Source organism: Malaclemys terrapin, chromosome 2, assembly GCF_027887155.1.
Source record: "Malaclemys terrapin pileata isolate rMalTer1 chromosome 2, rMalTer1.hap1, whole genome shotgun sequence".
In the NCBI taxonomy this organism is placed as follows: Eukaryota; Metazoa; Chordata; order Testudines; family Emydidae; genus Malaclemys; species Malaclemys terrapin.
This window is the reverse complement of record NC_071506.1, coordinates 1,606,810-1,627,986: the sequence shown is the minus strand read 5'-3', so window position 1 is coordinate 1,627,986 and position 21,177 is coordinate 1,606,810. Positions and strand designations below refer to the sequence as shown.

General features: G+C 53.3%; 1 protein-coding gene across 1 annotated transcript in view; it reads left to right on the top strand.

Moving 5' to 3' along the window:
* The window catches only part of SHARPIN (SHANK associated RH domain interactor), a 44,656-nt gene that overhangs the window by 18,131 nt on the left and 5,348 nt on the right, over nt 1-21,177 (top strand). Inside the window, exons 8-11 of the mRNA XM_054020720.1 lie at nt 276-449; nt 17,750-17,910; nt 18,211-18,322; nt 18,760-18,939. Coding sequence (XP_053876695.1) covers nt 276-449; nt 17,750-17,910; nt 18,211-18,322; nt 18,760-18,939 — 627 coding nt within the window. The remainder of the gene's footprint in view (nt 1-275; nt 450-17,749; nt 17,911-18,210; nt 18,323-18,759; nt 18,940-21,177) is intronic.

Below are 21,177 nucleotides of genomic sequence, written 5' to 3'. Positions count from 1 at the left end.
CGGTCAGAGGCCTGGTCCCCTGGGAGAAAGTGCACACACAGCTCTGGGTGGGGGGCAGTGCACCTTTCAGAGGTGGATTTTTTCTGCTTCTGTGTCTGTTGCATGTCCTTCAGCTTGGCAGTCCATCTTCCCTGGGAGCCTGCAGGGGAGACCGTTAACCCGTGTGCTCCCACAGGCGCTGGGGGTGTGGTTCCCAGGCAGTTGATGGAGAAGGCAGCAGCCTCTCCTGCTCACTCAGTGCTGTGTGGGTGAAGGGCTTGTCTTGTTCTCTGCAGACAGGCTGGTCATGTGCAAAATGTACCTTCATCAACAAGCCCACACGGCCAGGCTGCGAGATGTGCAGCACGGACCGGCCGGCGGAATACACGGTGCCGGGCAGCTACCGACCGGATGAGACGGAGCTCTGGAGGATGCAGCAGGAGGAAAAGGGGATCTTGCAGTACCAGCAGGTAACTCTGCAGGCAGCTCTGCCCCGGAGGGCAGCCATGGTGCCCGCACCGTTCTGTTGGGGACAGCGCCATGGGAAGGTGAATCTATAGTAGCTGCCTACCAGCAGCCACTTGGTGGTGTTTCATGAGTGCAGGGATGCCCTGGCAAGGACAATTACTCACCGGGGCCCCGCCAAGTGGTGCCAGGGAGAGCTGCCCTCTCTAATAGCAAAAGGCAGGCAGGGGGCTGGCAGGGCCCAGCACACAGGGAGCCTGTGGCCCTCGGCCCCTCCAGCCAGGCTGTTACAGGTGAGGGCAGCCACTGGCCATGCTACAGTGGGACTCTGTCGGCGTTTCCCTCGCCCGCGCCTCTACAACCGGGCAGCAGTGACTTCAGTAGGGCCCCGTTCACAGGGGCGGTGGGCTTTCCAGCTGTGGGTGCGGGGCAGTGCAGCCTGAGCTTGGCATGACACGGACTCCTGGACTGGCAGCTCCTTCCCTTCTCGTTCAGCTCCATGCACCAGCGCCCTGTGGGCGGGCACGTGTTTGTCACGTGCGGCGAGTGGTGAGGAGTGGAAAGAGCTGCGGTCGGGCTGGCTTGGCTAGCAAGGCCTGGGCTGGGCTAGTTTGTTGGAGCTGTATTTCCCATGGGGTGACAGCACCAGCAGACGGCCCAGTGTAGACAAGGCTCCAACAGGCTGGGCCTTGGCTGTGCTGTGGCTTCAGCCAGGGGCACTGCCCCCGTTGGGAACTGTGTCTCCACCTGCTACCCCAGCCAAGGCCCAGAGTGCTGCAGGGCTCCGGCGAGTCAGGCTCGGCGACTGACAAAACTCTTCTCTGCTTTCTTTTTTCTCTTGTGCTGGAATCTCACTAGGAAAAGGGAAGGAGAGAAGATGGCTCGGCCACACACTACACCCAGAGCCCAGGCTCCCTGGATGACTTCATCCACCTCTCCTCGGAATTCTGCTAGCCACGTCTCATGCCTGGCCGCCCTGGACTGCCCCGCCCCAGCCCCTCTCGCGCTGGCCTGAGCCCTCCCCTGTGCTGCCTGGGGCATCCGTTTGTGCCGGGTCACCATACTTGGTCAGACTGTAGAGTCAGTATGGTAACTGTGTTCCCACACGGAGAGCAGCGGGCAGGCCGCGGCGTTATACTGTGCTGCCGGTGACTGTGGGGCTGCCAAGCCATGGACAGAGCCACTGCCAACTGGCCTTGGGTCTGCCCCAAGAGGGGTGGATCTCAAGCGAGAGCATGGGGCTCATTGCGCAGAGAGGCCTCTTTCCTGGTGGCTTGGAGGGCTGAGGGTCTGGCTGAGTTAGGTCTGGCCTGGCGGGAGAGAGGCAGCTTTCTCAGACAGTTTCACGTCTGTCTGTGGCCTCCCTGCATGGGTTTGGCGATGGTGCTGAGAGACGGAGCGAGTGGAGTATGTGCTAGCACAGGGCCAGGCCATGGCAACGCTGCAGCTTGGAGTGGCTAGTGCTGCCTCCCGTGGCTTGGGGGGTGAGGGCCCTTCGTGGTGCAGGCAGAGCTCTTCCCCACCCTCCATGGCTGGTCCTGGCAGCCCGGCTAGTCCTCGCCTAGGAGGGCTACACAGACCTCCCTACGCGGCTGGAATGGCTGCTTTCACCCGCAGCACCGCCTCTGCGGTAGGCCCAGGCCCTGCCTGTTTGCGTGTGCCGAAGCCCAGCTCCTGCACCAATGGTCTGTCTCTCTTGTGCGTGTACAGGCCACGCGCCTTGGGCAGCTGCCACACAGGGGTTCCTGAGGAGGCTGCTTCCCCTGTCGGCATGATGGCGTGTGGCTCCGTGGGGCGAGGGCCCCGTGGTCTCTGCCTAATTCTTTTAGGGGAGAGCAGCGTAGGCAGATCTGACGCCCCTGCAGAGCGGCACTGGCTGCTGCCGTCAGTCACTGCTGTGCTGTTGCTGTGACCTCCATCGTGGGGAGCCAGGAGGGGAGGGTGGGGTCCCCCCCCCGGGTATCTCTCCCCGGGAAGTCCCTGCCTCCCTTCCGGTTATGTACACCAGTTGTCAGTGCTGCTGCCAGGCAAATTGGGAGAGTCGGGAAGGAAGGGAAGCGCCTCCCAGAGAGCCACTCTCATCCCAGGCTTCAGGGCGCTTGTTCCGTTAGGCTTACAGACAACAAGGGGGTGGGTGCTGCTGGGGATCACCCTCCAGCCAGCCAGACCAGGAGAGCTGCAGAGGTTGTTGGCCGGGGCTAGAAAAGGGCCCATTTCCCCAGGACGTAGGGCCTGACCCCTGCCAGGCCAGCTCCAAGCCTCTTGTGCCCCTGGGAATTGCCGTGCCTTGCACTAAACCACGGGAGCCAAACTGCCCAGCCGAGAGCTGTGCTGAACCGACACAGAATAGAGCCAGCGGCAGGTGCAGCCCCTGGCCAGTCCAGGCCCCGCCCGCTGCAGGTGGAGGCTACGATGCAGCACTGCATGCTGGGGCCCCTGTATTAAAGCGGGGAGTTGCCGTGGGCTGCACCTGCCCTGCCAGCCATGCGTGGGTCACCTGCACAAACACTTCCTGCGTAGCCATGTGGTGTGCGGCTCCGGGACCCCCCGGGGGAAAATGCAGGCTAGAGCCAGCCCCCCAGTTCGGGAGCTCCTGCACCTGCCTTCTGGAGTCCCACATGCAGTGGAAGGGCAGGGCCTCCTCTGTGCTTACGCTAGTACGGTCGTGGGGCTGGGGTTGGGTGCAGGGCCGCATGCGTACTCAGCTTGGGGAGGGGGTGAGTGCTTGACTGACTTCCTGCCTAAGGAAGGGGGGTTTGACAAATGCTAGAGCAGGAGGAGTCCTGCAGAAAGAGCCCTGAGTTGGAGCTGCGGCTTAGAGGAGACTTGGTTTGACTCTGGTTACGAGACAGGAGTGGCAGAGTGTCGTGTGAACGGGGACTGGACAGAACTTCTCTCCCAGGAGTGTCAGGACTTGCAGTCAGGCACTGGCCTGGCTCGCAGCGTGGGGAGGGTAAGGGAGCCACCTGCAGAATAGGCCGGAGATAAGCCAGGTCTGGAGGTGCACAGCCCGCTCTCCAGGCGCTTGTCCGCTGTCGTGGTTTTACTGCGGAGGAAGGTGAAGGGTGTGGTCGCTCTGCTGCAGGTACGGAAGCAGCAATGCAAAGCGGTCAGTGTAGATGGGATTGGAATCCCAGACCAAAGTCACAAGCCTCGTGGGATGGGCCTAGTGCTGATGTCCAGCCAGCCCTTGTCTGCGTGTCTCCTGTGAAACAGAGCCCCCGTCCCAGTAGCACTTTAGTCTGGGAAGAGATGATGCGAGCCCCTCTCGTTACCTGCATGCACTGATACTGTGAGGGCGGGTGGGCCGGAGTCACTTGTTCTGTGTTGCACTTTGTGTTTGAAATCTCAGCCCAAAGACAGTCACCGGCTGTAGGGCAGAAGTGGCCACAGCGTCTGCGAGACACGTGCTGCTTCCCTGCCGGGAGAGCGCAGCTCTGACACCAGTGCGCGCAGGGTACCATGTGGTATCCGGCTGAGGCTCACTGGCATCAAATCCTTAGTGGGGAGGTCTGGCCTGCAGAGACTACAGCTCCCAGCATGCAATGCTTCAGTGCCCTGGCAGCTGGGAGTACGATGGAGGAGCACAATGGGAACCAGTAGTCTCTGTGGCTGCCCTTGTGATGCTGGGCCACGCTTTGGGCTAGCAGAGCATGAGCTCCTCCTCTCCTGTAGCCTCTTGTGGTGCAGTCTGTGCCCAGTTCCTTGTATGGAGTGTGACGGACAGTGATTGCTCAGCTGCAGGTACTGGACGAGTTCGCACCTGAGTTCCTTGGTCTATTAAAGATTTCTCCAAAGAGCGCGTCTATCCTGGTGTGTTATTGGGCAGCCGGCAGGGACGTGGGCCCGGTCTGTACAGAGACGTGCAGCATTGGACTAAAGGGGTGTTTCCAAAGAGGTGCTGGCCCTGGCGAGATGCTCTTGTGCCTTGAGGGGCTGATTGGGGTTAGTTTAATCTGTTTTTTACTGGATTACGCTAACTCAAAAGGAGCCAATCATAGCAACACAGAACAGCCAGATGGGATCAGAGCCCGGGGTCTGGTCTCTCACGACGTTACCTGGGGTTTCTCAGAACCCAAAGCAGGGGTAACGTAACTGTTTCTCTCCAGGCAGTGTCAGGAATAAATCAATGGGAACCCAGCGCTTCCGTCTGATAAACGATTGATAAAAGCAAGCGTGCTCTTACTAAAACTACGATTTATTGGATATTAAGCGTGCACACACACACATGCAATAGGTTTAAGACATCCCAGATAGAGTTACCCACAGTCTGAGATGGTTTTAAATAATCACCAGCTGGGCTTCCAGGGGCCCTCTTTCTGTCCGGCTGACGGGGAGTTTAGATGTCAGCTCCTTGCCCAAAGAAAAGCTCTCTTGGACTGCTCTGAGGGATTTATTCTTACCTAATCTTTTATAGCTATCTCTAACCAAACACATAACCTATAGTGACTCCTAGTAGGTCAATAGATAACCTCTGCTGGGTCACCAATTTTCCTAATTTCAACAAACTACTCATTATCTCCAAACATTTCTAATATTTTTATCCATAACAACAATACGTCAGGGGCACCTTAAACCATGAGCTCTTCATTCAATCTCTTTCATAACTTTCTCTCCCATTCTGATTAACAAACTGCGAGTATGCAGCTGTCTGACTTTATCTCACAAAGGACTAAGATCATTCCTAACTATGTGATATTTGGTGTTCAGCTGGCAGTGCTGCATGTACGAAGTGGCTAACTGCAGTATTGACAGGTTCTGGGGTACACGCAGGAATGTCAGATTCCGGGTGGCAACACTAGGTTCTGCAGAGGAAGGGGCAAGAACCTGGCAAGAGGAGATGTGGAATAATCTGCCCCCAGCCCCATCCCTGGTCTCTGGTAGTCAGAGATCGGCTTCAGCCCTGAAAGCAGCAGGTTTTGTCTCTCTCCTAAAGCTCCTCTCTTAGCACTTGCTGCTCTAACTCGATGTTCGTGTTAATCCTTTTTGGAAGCTTGTTAATAAATCGCCAGTCCTACAGCCAGCGCAAAGGCTGAGCCGCATGTGTGCTGGGAAGAAAACACCAAAACCCAGAACTCGCTGATGGATACTTAACTTAGGTGTATAAAAGGGAATCTAGAGTAGGGGGAGAGAGGTTATTTTACCGCTGCGGTATCTGGCAGTGGGATGGGAAGTGGGACCCGGAGGGGCCAGAACAGGCCTGGAAGCAGATAGGAACCCCCAGGACCCTTCCTCCCAGCCCCACCAAGTCTCAGTAGTTCTCTTGTTTCCCCTTCTTATCCATCTGGCTCCCCATTCACAGGGAGCTTCCACCCCTGCAGGAACAAATACTTGGTGATGGGCTCCTTGGTCTAGCAGGGAAAGGTCAAACACGAGCCAATGGCTGGAGGTTAAATCTAGACCAGTTCAGACTGGAAATAAGGCATAAATCTTTAGCAGTGAGGGTCACTAACTGTGGGCCTATGGAGAACACTTGCTTGACCAGTTTAATTCACTTGTAGTTCAGTCGCCTCGTCTCAAATGCATGGCTGGAATTACCCAGGCAAACCCACAGTTCGCCTCAATGCATTAGCCAACGTGTGGCCATGGTGTCATGAGTGATTATAGACACTAATGCTGGTGGCATCTCTCTCTAATATCCACTGAGGTGGTCACTGAAGGACAGTGGTCTGCCTTGAGGAGTGTGGCAGCCCTGATTTGCAATTGGAATTCCTCCTGCTCGGGGGGGCTGCCCCCCAAGGCTGAAGAGCTCCGCCCACCCTACGCAGTCTGGTTTCTTTTCAAGGTGCCAGCCACTGACCTTTCACACCCCTGCTTTTAATAGAAACCCCTCTGCTGCACGAAGGCAAGTGATGATTGGTCTAGATTCGCTGGCCATTTGGGGCATTTTATAGGAGTTGGGAGCTCGTCCACAACCCCGTCCTGGCCCTAACAGCCCTTTTAGGAGGCTAGCAAGTGTTCTCCACTGGCCCATAGCATGTTGGTGCCATGAGAGCGGGCTGCCTCCTGCTACTACAACATGAGCTCTCATGGTGAGGGGATGTGAGGGACTGGGAGTGGAAGGAAACGTGCTGATTTGGGGTGGCAAGGGCAGAATATGGGCGCATGGGGTGTGGTGCCAGTGAGGACTCAGATCAGCCCCTATAAGTTGGTCAGCAGCAGGTTAATGACCCTCAGCTTGGCAGCTTGTCCTCCTCATGTGACTTGTCTAGTGCTCTGCCCTGCTACTGCCTGTGGTGATGAAGAGCGTGAGAAATTCTGTGGCGACACCGCGAAGGCATTAGCAGCTGCTCACCGTAGAGACGTGTTCATTGGACAAGGTGACCGGAATGCATGCGTTGGTCCTGAACCTTCCCCAGAATGGTGCCGCTGCGCAGGGAAGCTTGGAGATGGCCAGACAAACAGCAGAGGACTGCGACTCAGTGCAATTAGCAAATACCTTGTTCAAGCACAAACTGTCCAGGCAATGGCTGTGGCCAATGCCAGACTGACTTCACTGTAATTTTGAACAGGCCGTGTGATGGGGAGTTGATCCTTCTAGAAGGCGGACGTAGGATCTGATCGTAACGTAGTAATAGCCAACAAAGATCAAACACCGAAGAAAGAATGACCTGCAGGTATCTTCAGGCTCTGTTAGAATGTCGACAAACTGAAAGTCCAGGGAACAAGTGGAATTCAAGAAAACAATTGAACAAAAGCTGCAAGCTGTTGAGCTGCCCAAGTAGCGTAAATCCGATCGAGTACAACATCGGCGGCACTGCAGAGACCGGGGATGAATTCCTGGGGAAACAGACCCTAAAGAAGAAACCTTGGAGATCACAGAGTGGTGTGATCAATGAAGGAAGCTAAGAGCGTAATGGATGATGGATGAAAGGCAAGAGAGCAATTGTCAGGGTTCCCTCCCAACTCTGAACTCTGGGGTACAGATGTGGGGACCCGCATGAAAGACCCCCTAAGCTTATTTCTACCAGCTTAGGTTAAAAACTTCCCCAAGGCACAAATCCTTTCCTTGTCCTTGGATGGTATCGCTGCCACCACCAAGTGATTTAGACAAAAATTCAGGAAAAGGATCACTTGGAGTCCCTTGTTCCCCAAAATATTCCCCCAAGCCCCTTCACCCCTTTCCTAGGGAGACTTGAGAATAATGTGAGTACCGACCAGACCCTTTGTCCCTAGGACACTGAAAATCCAACAGGTTCTTAAAGGAAGAACTTTATTTAAAGAAAAAGTAAAAGAATCACACTGGCAAAATCAGGATGGAAGGTAACTTTACAGGGTAATAAAAAGATTTAAACACAGAGGATTCCCCTCTAGGCTCAGCTTCAGAGTTACAAAAAACAGGAATAAACCTCCCTCTTGGCATGGGGAAAATTCACAAGCTAAAACAAAAGATAATTTAACGCATTTCCTTGCCTTTACTTTCAATTTCTGTAATTTTAGATGTATGTTTTCAGGAGACGTTTTACCTCCTTGGTCTCTCTCTCCGTCCAGAGGAAATAAACAAAGAGAGCAAAAACAAAACCTCTCTCCCGGCCCTAGATTTGAAAGTATTGTCTTTCCTTATTGGTCTTTTTGGTCAGGTGCCAACCAGATTATTTGAGCTTCTTAACCCCTCACAGGTAAAGTAATTCTGTACCTCTGGCCAGGAGGGATTTATGTTACTGCATCCATAAAGGTTGTTATCCTTCCCTTTATATTTATGACAGCAATATTCCCGTATGACGCCAGAAATAAATGCACTGATTAAAGTGGCAAAAGAAGATTGGCTTGAACAACAGTGCAGTGATATACAGAACTGCTTTGTGGCAAATGCCAGTAGGAAGGCCTGCCAAACCATCAAGACACTTTTGAAAGGTCTCTCTGATAGGAAACACACCTTTTCACCCCCACGTGCCAGGAACTGTTAAGTTGGAAGTGAAAGAAGCAGAGGGGATATTTGTGAGAAGTTTGTCTTATCCCAGTGAACCTCCTGCTACAATTGATGCAGTGTGGACACTGAAAAGCAATAAAGCCCCTGCCGTGGACAACATACAAGCAGAACACATCCAAAGGGTCAATGCCATTTGGGAGCCTGGAAGATGGCCTGAGACTTGGGAACTCTGCACAATCTCGTTATTAACACTCCCTAGCAAAAGTCTGCCGTGCATCATTCTGAAGAGAATGCGCTCCGAAGCGGGGAGTTTGTCTGGAAAACAAGTGGGGCTTAGACCCCAAAGAAGTACAGCGGAGCAAATGTTCAGTCCGTGTGTGATATGCAAGAAAGTGCTGGAGAAGGATCCAAGCTTTGGAGGATTTTGCTAAGGTGTTTGTCAGCATATGGCACAAACCTCTTGAGGTGGCTGCTTGGAGCCGGTGAAAATGTAATAAGGCCGACACACAATCTCTGTGGAAGTTCAACAGCTCTAGGGCGTGCCGGGCATGAGCAAAGTAGTTGGTTCAATTTGAGGACAGGGCTGCTTGTTATCACTGACCCTCTTCAGCGGTTAGCTTGAAGAAATCTTAAGACCCACTGGTGGAAACCTCCAGGAGGGTGTACACGTAGGTGAACCACACACTAGTCAGCTGTGCTTCGCCCATGATATTGACCTGATTGGATTGGATTGTCCCAAGAGGAGGCTGTCGCAAGACGAGGCTTCACTCTGTCTGTCTCTCCCCCCAAGCATCCCCCTCCCACTGCTCTTTGTAGGGGAAACAGCTCCTCTGCCCCCGGCTGGCTCTACTGCTTCAAGCCCCCGCCCCCAGGTGTGGCAGGCAGGGATCACTGGGCAGGGCTGGCCACCTCCCAGCCTCTGGCCCTTGAAAGGCCAGGCTGACCCACTGTGGCTTTAGGAAGACAGTGCTCTGTGGGGCTTGAAAAGGGAGCTGCCAGGCCAGTCTCGGCCCCGGCTCCTGGGCCTCTCGCTCTGCTGGGAAGCCTCCGTGCTGATCGCTGAGCGCGTGGCAGGTGCCCTGTGGGACCCCACAGACATGGTGCTGCTAACCCCAAAGGCTCAAAGATTGCGAGTCAGACCCCAAAACTCATGAGGGGCCCAGAAGTCTTGAGACTTCATGGAAAGAGATGGGAGTGAGGGGTGGATGTCATGATTGGGGGGGGGGGGTGGACAATTAGTGCTGCCAGTGGTCCCAAATGTACTAAGGGGACTTTGGCCCCTGCTGCAGGAGCGCTACCCCCATATCTGCCTGTCCCCTGCTCCCCTAGCAGCTCTGCTCCCCAGCCTCCCCTCTGCTCCTCCTGGGGCTCTCCCCCAGATCTGGGTGGTAGGCTGCAGCAGGGTCCCCTTCCAAGCAAGGGGCAGCTCCAGGAGTTCTCCCCCCTGTTGCCTGATGGAGTCTCACTGGCCCCGGGGAGTTTAGCAGAGGGTCACTAAGGACGGAGCTGTGGGATTAACTGAGGGTCGAAGTGTCACTGTTGCCTGGTGGGCCAGGAGGCTGGCCGGCCCCAGGGGAAAGGACACCAGCGTGCGGGAGGCCTTGCTACAGGCGCATGATAAACTAAACATGGACACACCCATGTCTTCAGTCCCGTTTCCCCATAAAGCCACAGGGTCCTGGGCGGGAAGGAGTCAGAGAAGCTGGGATAGCTGCTGCCTGGCTCCCTGACTAGCTTCCTGCTCGGCCACCGATGAGCCCAGCTGCCCTGTTTGGAACCGTGGGTGGTCACAGCCCCAAAGCAGCGGCTCCGCCTCTGGCTTATGACTCTGGTTTACCCTCCAGCACTGGCATTGGAATCCTAGAATCTCAGGGCTGGAAGGGACCTCAGGAGGTATCTAGTCCAACCCCCTGCTCAAAGCAGGACCAACCCCAACTAAATCATCCCAGCCAGGGCTTTGTCAAGCCAGGCCTTAAAAACCTCCAAGGAAGGAGATTCCACCACCTCCCTAGGTAACGCATTCCAGTGCTTCACCACCCTCCTAGTGAAATAGTGTTTCCTAATATCCAACCTAGACCTCCCCCACCGCAACTTGAGACCATTGCTCCTTGTTCTGTCATCTGCCTCCACTGAGAACAGCCGAGCTCCATCCTCTTTGGAACCCCCTTTCAGGTAGTTGAAAGCAGCTATCAAATCCCCCCTCATTCTTCTCTTCTGCAGACTAAACAATCCCAGTTCCCTCAGCCTCTCCTCATAAGTCATGTGCTCTAGCCCCCTGAGTATTTTTGATGCCCTCTGCTGGACTCTCTCCAATTTGTCCACATCCTTTCTGTAGTGGGGGGCCCAAAACTGGACACAATAGTCCAGATGTTGCCTCACCAGTGCCGAATAGAGGGGAATAATCACTTCCCTCGATCTGCTGGCAGTGCTCCTACTAATGCAGTCCAATATGCCGTTAGCCTTCTTGGCAACAAGGGCACACTGCTGACTCATATCCAGCTTCTCGTCCACTGTAACCCCTAGGTCCTTTTCTGAAGAACTGCTGCTTAGCCAGTGGGTCCCCAGCCTGTAGCAATGCATGGGATTCTTCCATCCTAAGTGCAGGACTCTGCCCTTGTCTTTGTTGAACCTCATCTGATTTCTTTTGGCCCAATCCTCCAATTTGTCTAGGTCACTCTGTGTCCTATCCCTACTCTCCAGCATATCTACCTCTCCCCCCAGTTTAGTGTCATCCGCGAACTTGCTGAGAGTGCAATCCATGCCATCCTCCAGATCATTAATAAAGATGTTGAACAAAACCAGCCCCAGGACCAACTCCTGGAGCACTCCGCTTGATACCGGCCAACTAGACATGGAGCCATTGATCACTACCCGTTGAGCCTGACGATCTAACCAGCTTTCTATCCACCTTATAGTCCCGGTGGACTAATTTGGCTTCTGTCCCTCCGGCCCTGACCCTCGGCTCGTTCCAGGGCTTGCCCACCCTGGAGCCAGCTCTACCTGGTAGCCAAACTCTTATTTCAACCAGTGGGCCTGACCACCCACACCCCAGGTGGCTAGGGAGGCAGGTCCCAGCCTGGAGCCAGCGCTCCCCAAACTCAGCCCCTTTTCAAGGTGATCGTCTCTCCTGCCCCTTTCTGGAGCGGTTTTCCCCTTGGTGCGCCTTCAGCCTCCTCTCTCGCTGCAGTGAGCTGGCTCTGGTGTATACAGGCCCTGCCCACACCAGCAGCATCGGAGAGGAGCAGTTAATTGGAGTCAGAGGCTTGGGTCTTCATTTTCTCCCCCTCCTTAGTGTCAAGCACAGGCATAAGCCCTAGTGTTTGCACAACGTGCAAACCCCAGCGCCCTCCTGCCTCCACCCACGGACCCTGGGCATGGGCTGAGCCTGGCCTTCTTGCCTGGTGCGTTAGGCCTCTTGGTCTTTGACGTTCCACAGTCCTACTGCAGGAAGGGGGCTTTGCCTGCTGCTATGTGATCCCTGTGTCTGTATCGGCTGTGTAATGGGGCTCCCCTTTGGCAGCTGACCTGCCTTGCAGCACAGCCCCTCCTTGGCAAACACCCCAGAGCTCAGATTTTTCCCTTACGGCAGTCGCCTGGCCCTCCAGCTGCCCCCTCTTCTCTGCAAGGGACTGGCTCTGCAGGAGGATTTCAGTGTGGAGCTGGGATGTTCTGAGTGTGATAGAATATCTCATTGGAAGGTGACAGGGCCAGAAAGAGTTAATTACCTCCCAGACTGACCTGACCCATGGCTGAACTTTAGAGACTGGTTAGGGAGATCTGTAAATGAATAGAGCTTTGAAATGCAGCCGGCATTGTTAGAGGTAGAAGGGGAGGTGTTTGCTCAGGTCTTGTGATGTAAGCAAACAAGTCTTGTCTATTGCTATAGATTCATAGATTCATAGATTCTAGGACTGGAAGGGACCTCGAGAGGTCATCGAGTCCAGTCCCCTGCCCGCATGGCAGGACCAAATACTGTCTAGACCATCCCTGATAGACATTTATCTAACCTACTCTTAAATATCTCCAGAGACGGAGATTCCACAACCTCCCTAGGCAATTTGTTCCAGTGTTTAACCACCCTGACAGTTAGGAACTTTTTCCTAATGTCCAACCTAGACCTCCCTTGCTGCAGTTTAAACCCATTGTTTCTGGTTCTATCCTTAGAGACTAAGGTGAACAAGTTCTCTCCCTCCTCCTTATGACACCCTTTTAGATACCTGAAAACTGCTATCATGTCCCCTCTCAGTCTTCTCTTTTCCAAACTAAACAAACCCAATTCTTTCAGCCTTCCTTCATAGGTCATGTTCTCAAGACCTTTAATCATTCTTGTTGCTCTTCTTTGGACCCTTTCCAATTTCTCCACATCTTTCTTGAAATGCAGTGCCCAGAACTGGACACAATACTCCAGCTGAGGCCTAACCAGAGCAGAGTAGAGCGGAAGAATGACTTCTCGTGTCTTGCTCACAACACACCTGTTAATACATCCCAGAATCATGTTTGCTTTTTTTGCAACAGCATCACACTGTTGACTCATATTTAGCTTGTGGTCCACTATAACCCCTAGATCCCTTTCTGCCGTACACCTTCCTAGACAGTCTCTTCCCATTCTGTATGTGTGAAACTGATTTTTCCTTCCTAAGTGGAGCACTTTGCATTTGTCTTTGTTAAACTTCATCCTGTTTAACTCAGACCATTTCTCCAATTTGTCCAGATCATTTTGAATTATGACCCTGTCCTCCAAAGTAGTTGCAATCCCTCCCAGTTTGGTATCATCCGCAAACTTAATAAGCGTACTTTCTATGCCAATATCTAAGTCGTTGATGAAGATATTGAACAGAGCCGGTCCCAAAACAGACCCCTGCGGAACCCCACTCGTTACGCCTTTCCAGCTGGATTGGGAACCATTAATAACAACTCTCTGAGTACGGTTATCCAGCCAGTTATGCACCCACCTTATAGTAGCCCCATCTAATTTGTATTTGCCTAGTTTATCGATAAGAATATCATGCGAGACTGTATCAAATGCCTTACTAAAGTCTAGGTATACCACATCCACCGCTTCACCCTTATCCACAAGGCTCGTTATCCTATCAAAGAAAGCTATCAGATTGGTTTGACATGATTTGTTCTTCACAAATCCATGCTGGCTGTTCCCTATCACCTTACCACCTTCCAAGTGTTTGCAGATGATTTCCTTAATTACTTGCTCCATTATCTTCCCTGGCACAGAAGTTAAACTAACTGGTCTGTAGTTACCTGGGTTGTTTTTATTTCCCTTTTTATAGATGGGCACTATATTTGCCCTTTTCCAGTCTTCTGGAATCTCTCCCGTCTCCCATGACTTTCCAAAGATAATAGCTAGAGGCTCAGATACCTCCTCTATTAGCTCCTTGAGTATTCTAGGATGCATTTCATCAGGCCCGGGTGACTTGCAGGCATCTAACTTTTCTAAGTGATTTTTAACTTGTTCTTTTTTTATTTTATCCGCTAAACCTACCCCCTTCCCATTAGCATTCACTATGTTAGGCATTCCTTCAGACTTCTCGGTGAAGACCGAAACAAAGAAGTCATTAAGCATCTCTGCCATTTCCAAGTTTCCTGTTACTGTTTCTCCCTCTTCACTAAGCAGTGGGCCTACCCTGTCTTTGGTCTTCCTCTTGCTTCTAATGTATTGATAAAAAGTCTTCTTGTTTCCTTTTATTCCCGTAGCTAGTTTGAGCTAATTTTGTGCCTTTGCCTTTCTAATCTTGCCCCTGCATTCCTGTGTTGTTTGCCTATATTCATCCTTTGTAATCTGTCCTAGTTTCCATTTTTTATATGACTCCTTTTTATTTTTTAGATCATGGAAGATCTCGTGGTTAAGCCAAGGTGGTCTTTTGCCACATTTTCTATCTTTCCTAACCAGCGGAATAGCTTGCTTTTGGGCCCTTAATAGTGTCCCTTTGAAAAACCACCAACTCTCCTCAGTTGTTTTTCCCCTCAGTCTTGATTCCCATGGGACCTTACCTATCAGCTCTCTGAGCTTCCCAAAATCTGCCTTCCTGAAATCCATTGTCTCTATTTTGCTGTTCTCCCTTCTACCCTTCCTTAGAATTGCAAACTCTATGATTTCATGATCACTTTCACCCAAGCTGCCTTCTACTTTCACATTCTCAACGAGTTCCTCCCTATTTGTTAAAATCAAGTCTAGAACAGCTTCCCCCCTAGTAGCTTTTTCAACCTTCTGAAATAAAAAGTTGTCTCCAATGCAGTCCAAGAATTTGTTGGATAGTCTGTGCCCCGCTGTGTTATTTTCCCAACATATATCCGGATAGTTGAAGTCCCCCATCACCACCAAATCTTGGGCTTTGGATGATTTTGTTAGTTGCTTGAAAAAAAGCCTCATCCACCTCTTCCACCTGGTTAGGTGGCCTGTAGTAGACTCCTAGCATGACATCTCCCTTGTTTTTTGCCCCTTTTAGCCTAACCCAGAGACTCTCAACACTTCCGTCTCCTATGTCCATTCTACCTCAGTCCAAGTGTGTACATTTTTAATATATAAGGCAACACCTCCTCCCTTTTTCCCCTGTCTATCCTTCCTGAGCAAGCTGTACCCATCCACACCAACATTCCAATCATGTGTATTATCCCACCAAGTTTCAGTGATGCCAACAATGTCATAGTTGTATTTATTTATTAGCACTTCCAGTTCTTCCTGCTTATTCCCCATACTTCTCGCTTTAATTCAAAGATCAAAAAAGAAGTATTAGTATTTAGGAAGACACTTGAGTGAAATAGTATTATTGTCTATATGTCTCTTTGAAGGTTGTGGTAACCTGTATCTGAACTGTTTAATGGATAAATTACCCTGTGCTAATTGCCAGGATGTTTGGGAGAAGGAGAATTAAGCCTATTGTTTTCTCAGGCCGAAAGGCTACTGGAAATGTATAGTATCAGGGGGTAGCCGTGTTAGTCTGTATCTACAAAAACAACAAGGAGTCTGGTGGCACCTTAAAGACTAACAGATTTATTTGGGCATAAGCTTTCGTGAGTTAAAACCTCACTTCTTCGGATGCATACTTTCACTCTATGCATCCGAAGAAGTGAGGTTTTAACTCACGAAAGCTTATGCCCAAATAAATGTTAGTCTTTAAGGTGCCACCAGACTCCTTGTTGTTTTTGGAAATGTATAAAAACCCTGGGACATGATCCTACTTCATCTCAGATCTGCTTTGGGTTTCAAGAGGGGAAAACCTTAAGCCATAAGGACTGAGATCCCCAGTCACTGACTGGAGTCACCCTGAGCATGGACATTGGACTCTAACCTCTGGACTGTTTCTAAAAGGACTTTTGGCAACTACAGGCTCATCTCTGCTGTGTCTGAACCTCAAGAATTGAATTCAAGTCTGTATATACATTGATCTTTTAACCAACTCTCTTTTCTTTTTTAATAAATTTTAGTTTAGTTAACAAGAATTGGCTATAGTGTGTATTTTGGGCAAGACCTAAATTATAATTGGACCTGGGTGTGTGGCTGATCCTTTGGGGTTGGAAGAACCTTTTCTTTTATATGATGAGATAAGATTTTCAGTAATCATCATCATCATATCTGACGTGTGTGTCTGGCCGGAGGCCTGAGGCTGGGCACTTTAAGGGAACTGTGTTGTTTGGACTTCCGAGTAACCAGTGAGGTACTACAGAAGCTGTTTTGGTAAATCTAAGTATTGGAAGATCCACCAGCGTCTGGGGTTTGTCTGCCCCGTTTTGTTTGCAGTTCACCCTGATTGAGTGACCTCGGCTGGCTCCCACGGGCAGCACCGTCACAGGAGCTTGGACAGCTTCTTCTCTTGCAGCTGCTGCTCACTCTCCTGTTCCTCTCCTCTGAGGCAGGTCGCTTTCTGCTCTCTCTGGACGGCTTGGGTCAAAATCTCATCCCTCGTTCCTTCCCACGCCTGCCAGCACTCTGTTGAGTGAGTCTGGCTGTTTTTGTTAGAGGACTTCAGCCCAGTTCTCATCACCCACAATAACCCTTCTCTCTGCTCTCTCTAGTCTGGCTGCGGGGCCACACCTCCCTTGCCCAGTCTCCCTGTTTGCACTGTGGGACACCCATTCCATTGGTGGCCTCCACGTACCTTCTTTGAAACAGTCTCCCAGAGTCCCTTTTGGTCCCTTGCTGCTTTGGTGTTGAGCCCAGCCTCACAGCTGCGCTGTACATCCCTGTGTGCTCCGGTGCTCAGCTCAGGGCCAGCATTCTCGGCCCTGCGGCTTCCTCTGCCCTCGGGGCCATTTCCCTGGTGTGGCTGCCGGGCTGGACCCCGCTGAGTCCTTGACCCCCACCCGTCACTATTGCGGGGTGCTGCAGCTCCCCTGCTGGCGCTGGGAGAAAGCCTGTATCATCTCCTAGCCTCTGCCGGAGCACAGGCATGTTCCCCCGTGGACTGGGCAGGGAGGGTCTTCTCAGCTAGTGGCAACTCCCGCTCTTTCCACCTCTCTTCCGAGCTAGAGATTTTCTGCTGCTGGTTACCTACTGCCGTGCTTTGCCGGAGCCCTTGCAGCCTCGAGCTTTCGTTATTCTGAGCTGCCCGCTGGGAAAGAGCAGAAATCGGGTTCTCCGGGTTCCCCTTTTTCTCCTTTCCTTTATTCAGCTGCTCTCCGCTGTGGCTCTTCTCAGCCTCTGTGTTTCACCCAGCCCTGAGATCCTGCTTCTGGCATGCCACCTCCTGCAGTCCCTCATCTGCCCTCTGCAGCCTTGACCCTGAGCCCTGGAGTCTTCCCCTGGGCTAACTGGTTCTTTCCCGGCAGCCGCAGCCAGAGAACGCTTTCCTTCCTGAGCACCTCTGGCTTCTTCAGCTGCCGCTGGGGCCTGTTAGGTGCAGTCCAGCTGAGAGCCTCCTGCCCCGGACTCAGCTTCTCCAGGCCCCAGGCTGGCCCTGGAGTGGGGAGCCCCCCCAAGCTGAGAAATGCGCTTATTGTCTGAGATTAAGAAGTGCAAAGAGCCTGACTGGAAGCATCTGAATTCTCCCCACCGCCCCTTCCGAGCGGCTGGCTTTGGCAGGAGCCACGGGCTGCATGCGGGAGTGACTGTGGGAGGGCTCTGGCCGGGTGATGCCCAAGGCTTGGATGGCCACCGTGATCCCTTCAGGCCCTAAGTTCAATGAACCTGTAGGAGCAAAAATGCACATTTGAAATGGGCCTGCCGCAGGGACTGGGCAGAGAGTGCCCCCATCCCGCTGGGCGGCCTGGCCCCACTTGGGGGGAGGGCCCCCATCCTGATGGCCCCTCTTGGGGGGAGCTCTGGGGCCCCGCTAGGCGGCCTGGTCCCTCTCGGGGTGAGCACCCCCATCCCGCTGGGCGTCCTGGCCCCTCTCAGGGGAGCTCCCCCATCCCGCTGGGCGGCTGGCCCCTCTTGGGGGGAGCTCCTTGCCCCCCTGACCTCTCTCTGGCTCTGTTCTGCAGGCCCTGGAGGACGAGCGTCTGCAGAACTTCCAGCAGTTGCTGCAGCTGGAGGAGGAGGCGCTGGTGCCCAGCCAGGAGGCCATGGAGTGCTGGATCTGCTACCTGCCCATGGCACCAGGGGACGGGGTGCTGCTCCGGGAGTGTCTGCACAACTTCTGCAGGTACGGCTGCCCAGCCTGCACCCTCAAGCCACAGCGTGTCGGCACCGCGAAGCAGAGACTGCTGCAGAGCAGGGGGATGGAGAAGGTGGGATCGGGCCGGAGCCACCAGCTGCCCCCGGGTGTCCATTCCCTGGTCCCTGCCATGCAGCGCTCGGACTCCATTCCTGAGGCCCAGGTGCTGGCACTGAGCCAGGCTTTGGGCCCTCATGGGGCTGCAGGGGCCAAGAGCTCAGACTGTGGGGCTGCAGCTGCTGGGTTAGGCGAGGGCTTCTCTGGGGTGACAGCCCCCTGTCCCCACAGAGACTGCCTGCGGCAGGTGATCAGCTACAGCCAGGAACTCCAGGTGTCCTGCCCCTTCCGCGATGACACCTACGCCTGCAGCAGCAAGCTCCAGGAACGGGAGGTCCGGGCGGTGAGTCCCTGCAGTGGGCACGGGGGGCTCCAGCTCCCAGGAGCTGGCCTGCAGGCCCCAGCGGGTGGGCGGGCGGCTGTGGGGCAGGGATCTCGGCTTGTTCCCTAGGACCAGCCCCGGCGCTCAGGGTGAGGCACAGTGGGAGATGGGGGGAGTGGGGTAAATGTTATCAGACAGATGGCAGGGAGCCAGGGACCTGCTGGGACGCTCTGACCTCCCATCACATCCCAGAGGCTTGGCCCCCTTTCGATCTTGGGGACCTGCACACTTAAGCCAGGCCAGCACCTCCTCCGATAGTCCCTGCCCCACAGCCACCCTCTGTCAAGGCAGAGCTTCCAGAAGGGGCCCCTGCAGCCTATCCCTGTCCCCTGACGGCTCTGCCATGGGGTGGGCATGGCCAGCAGTGGCGTGACCTCCCTGGGGCTCTGTGCCCACAGCTGGTGTCAGCAGAGGAGTACAAGCGGTTCCTGGAGCGGGGCCTGGTAGCGGCGGAGAGACGCACCCAGAACAGCTATCACTGCAAAACCCCGGACTGCAAGGGCTGGTGCATCTACGAGGACACGGTCAATGAGTTCCGCTGCCCCATCTGCCAGGGCCTGAACTGCCTGCTCTGCAAGGTGAGCCCCGGGGGCCCTGCGGGGGAGGGCCGGGGGGCAGGACACGGGGCTCCACAGCACTGCCCCGCCTGCTGCCGCCGTCCCTTGGAGTCTGCAGCGCAGTGCTCCAGCAGCCAGGCCCTGCGGAGCAGGATGGAGCAATGCATGCTGGGAGTGTCGTTTCTGTAGGCTGCAGCAGGGACCATTGTGCCCCTCTAGTGACCTCCTGCCTTGCACGGGCCTGGGAATGGCCCCCAATCATCCCCAGCGCCGAGCTGTCAGACAAACAGCCCGTCTGCATTCAAAACCATCCACCACCAGCCTTGAGAAATTGCTCCAATGGTTAATTCCTCACCGTTAAAAACCTACGTCCTATTTCCAGTGTGAACGTGTCAGGCTTCAGCGTCCAGCCATTGGCTTTTCCTGCTAGACTGAAGAGCCTGTGATCAAATCTCTGTTCCCCACGCGGGTACTGACAGACTGGGATCAAGTTGCCCCTTCACCTGCCCCTTGTTACGTGAAACACCTGGAGCTCCCTGAGTCTCTCGCTCTAAGGCAGGTCTCTAACCCTTTCATCCTTCCTGTGGCTCTTCTCTGACCTCCCCAATGTATCACCATCCTTCTTGAATTGTGGACAGCAGAACTGGCCCCAGGATTCCCGCAGTGCTCGCCCCAGGACCACATACGGAGCAGCAGGACCATGGGAGGAGACCAGAGCAGGGGGTTGGGGAGGGAAGTGCAGGGGGGGGCTGGAGCGGGGGGGCTGGATGGAGGAGATGGGGAGGGTGGCCTGCAGCAGTGGGGGTAGGATGGGGGGAGAGAAAAGAGGAGGGGGGTCTGGAAAGTGGGGGCAGGATGGAGGGGAGGGGCGGGGCTTCCGGAGCAGGGGTAGGGTGAGAAGGGGGGTTCCAGAGAACTCAACAAGCATGTGGACAAGGGGGGGAGGGGCAGTGGCTATAGTGTATTTAGATTTTCAGAAAGCCTTCGACAAGGTCCCTCACCAAAGGCTCGTAAGCAAAGTAAGCTGGGATAAGAGGGAAGGTCCTTTTGTGGATCGGTAACTGGTTAAATGACAGGAAACAAAGGGTAGGAATAAATGGTCAGTTTTCAGAATGGAGAGAGATAAATAGTGGTGCCCCCCAGGGGTCTGTACTGGGCCTCATCCTATTCAACATATTCATAAATGATCTGGGAAAAGGGGTGAACAGTGAGGTGGCAAAATTTGCAGATGATACAAAACTGCTCAAGATAGTTAAGTCCAAAGCAGAAAAGAGCTACAAAAGTATTTCTCAAAACTGGGTGTCTGGGCAGCAGACTGGCAGATGAAATTCAATGTTGATAAATGCAAAGTAACGCACATTGGAAAACATCATCCCAACTATACATATAAAATGATGGGTCTAAATTCGCTGTCACCACTCAAGAGAGAGATCTTGGAGTCATTGTGGATAGTTCTCTGAAAACATCCACTCAATCTGCAGTGGCGTCAAAAAAGCAAACAGAATGTTGGGAATAATTAGGAAAGGTATAGATAATACAGAAAATATCATATTGCCTCTATATAGATCCATGGTACACCCACATCTTGAATATTGTGTGCAGATCTGGTCGCCCCATCTCAAAAAAGATACATTGGAATTGGAAAAGCTTCAGAAAAGGGCAACAGCTTGGAAAAGAGACAACTAAGGGGGGATATGATTGAGGTCTGTAAAATTATGACTGGCGTGGAGGAAATAAATAAGGAAGTGTGATTTACCCGTTCACATAACACAAGAACTAGGGGTCACCCAGTGAAAGTAACAGGCAGCAGGTTTAAAACAAACAAAAGCAAATATTTCTTCACACAATGCACAGTCAATCTGTGGAACTCCTTGCCAGAGGATATTGTGAAGGCCAGGACACTAATAGGGTTCAAGAAGGAACTAGATAAATTCACAGGGGATAGGTCCGTCAATGGCTATTAGCCAGGATGGACAGGGATGGTGTCCCTAGCCTCCATTTGCCAGAAGCTGGGAATGGGCGATCACTTGATGATTCCCTGTTCTGTTCACTCCCTCTGGGGCACCCGGCACTGGCCACTGTCGGTAGACAGGACACTAGGCTAGATGAACCTTTGGTCTGACCCAGTGTGGCCGTTCTTGAAACAGTGGGGGCAGGACAGGGGGCGTGGAGGGAGATTGGAGCAGTGGGGGCAGCATGGAGGATGGGGAGGAGGATGGGGGCAGGGCCGTGGTGCTGCGGCAGGAGGCTGGCGGTTCC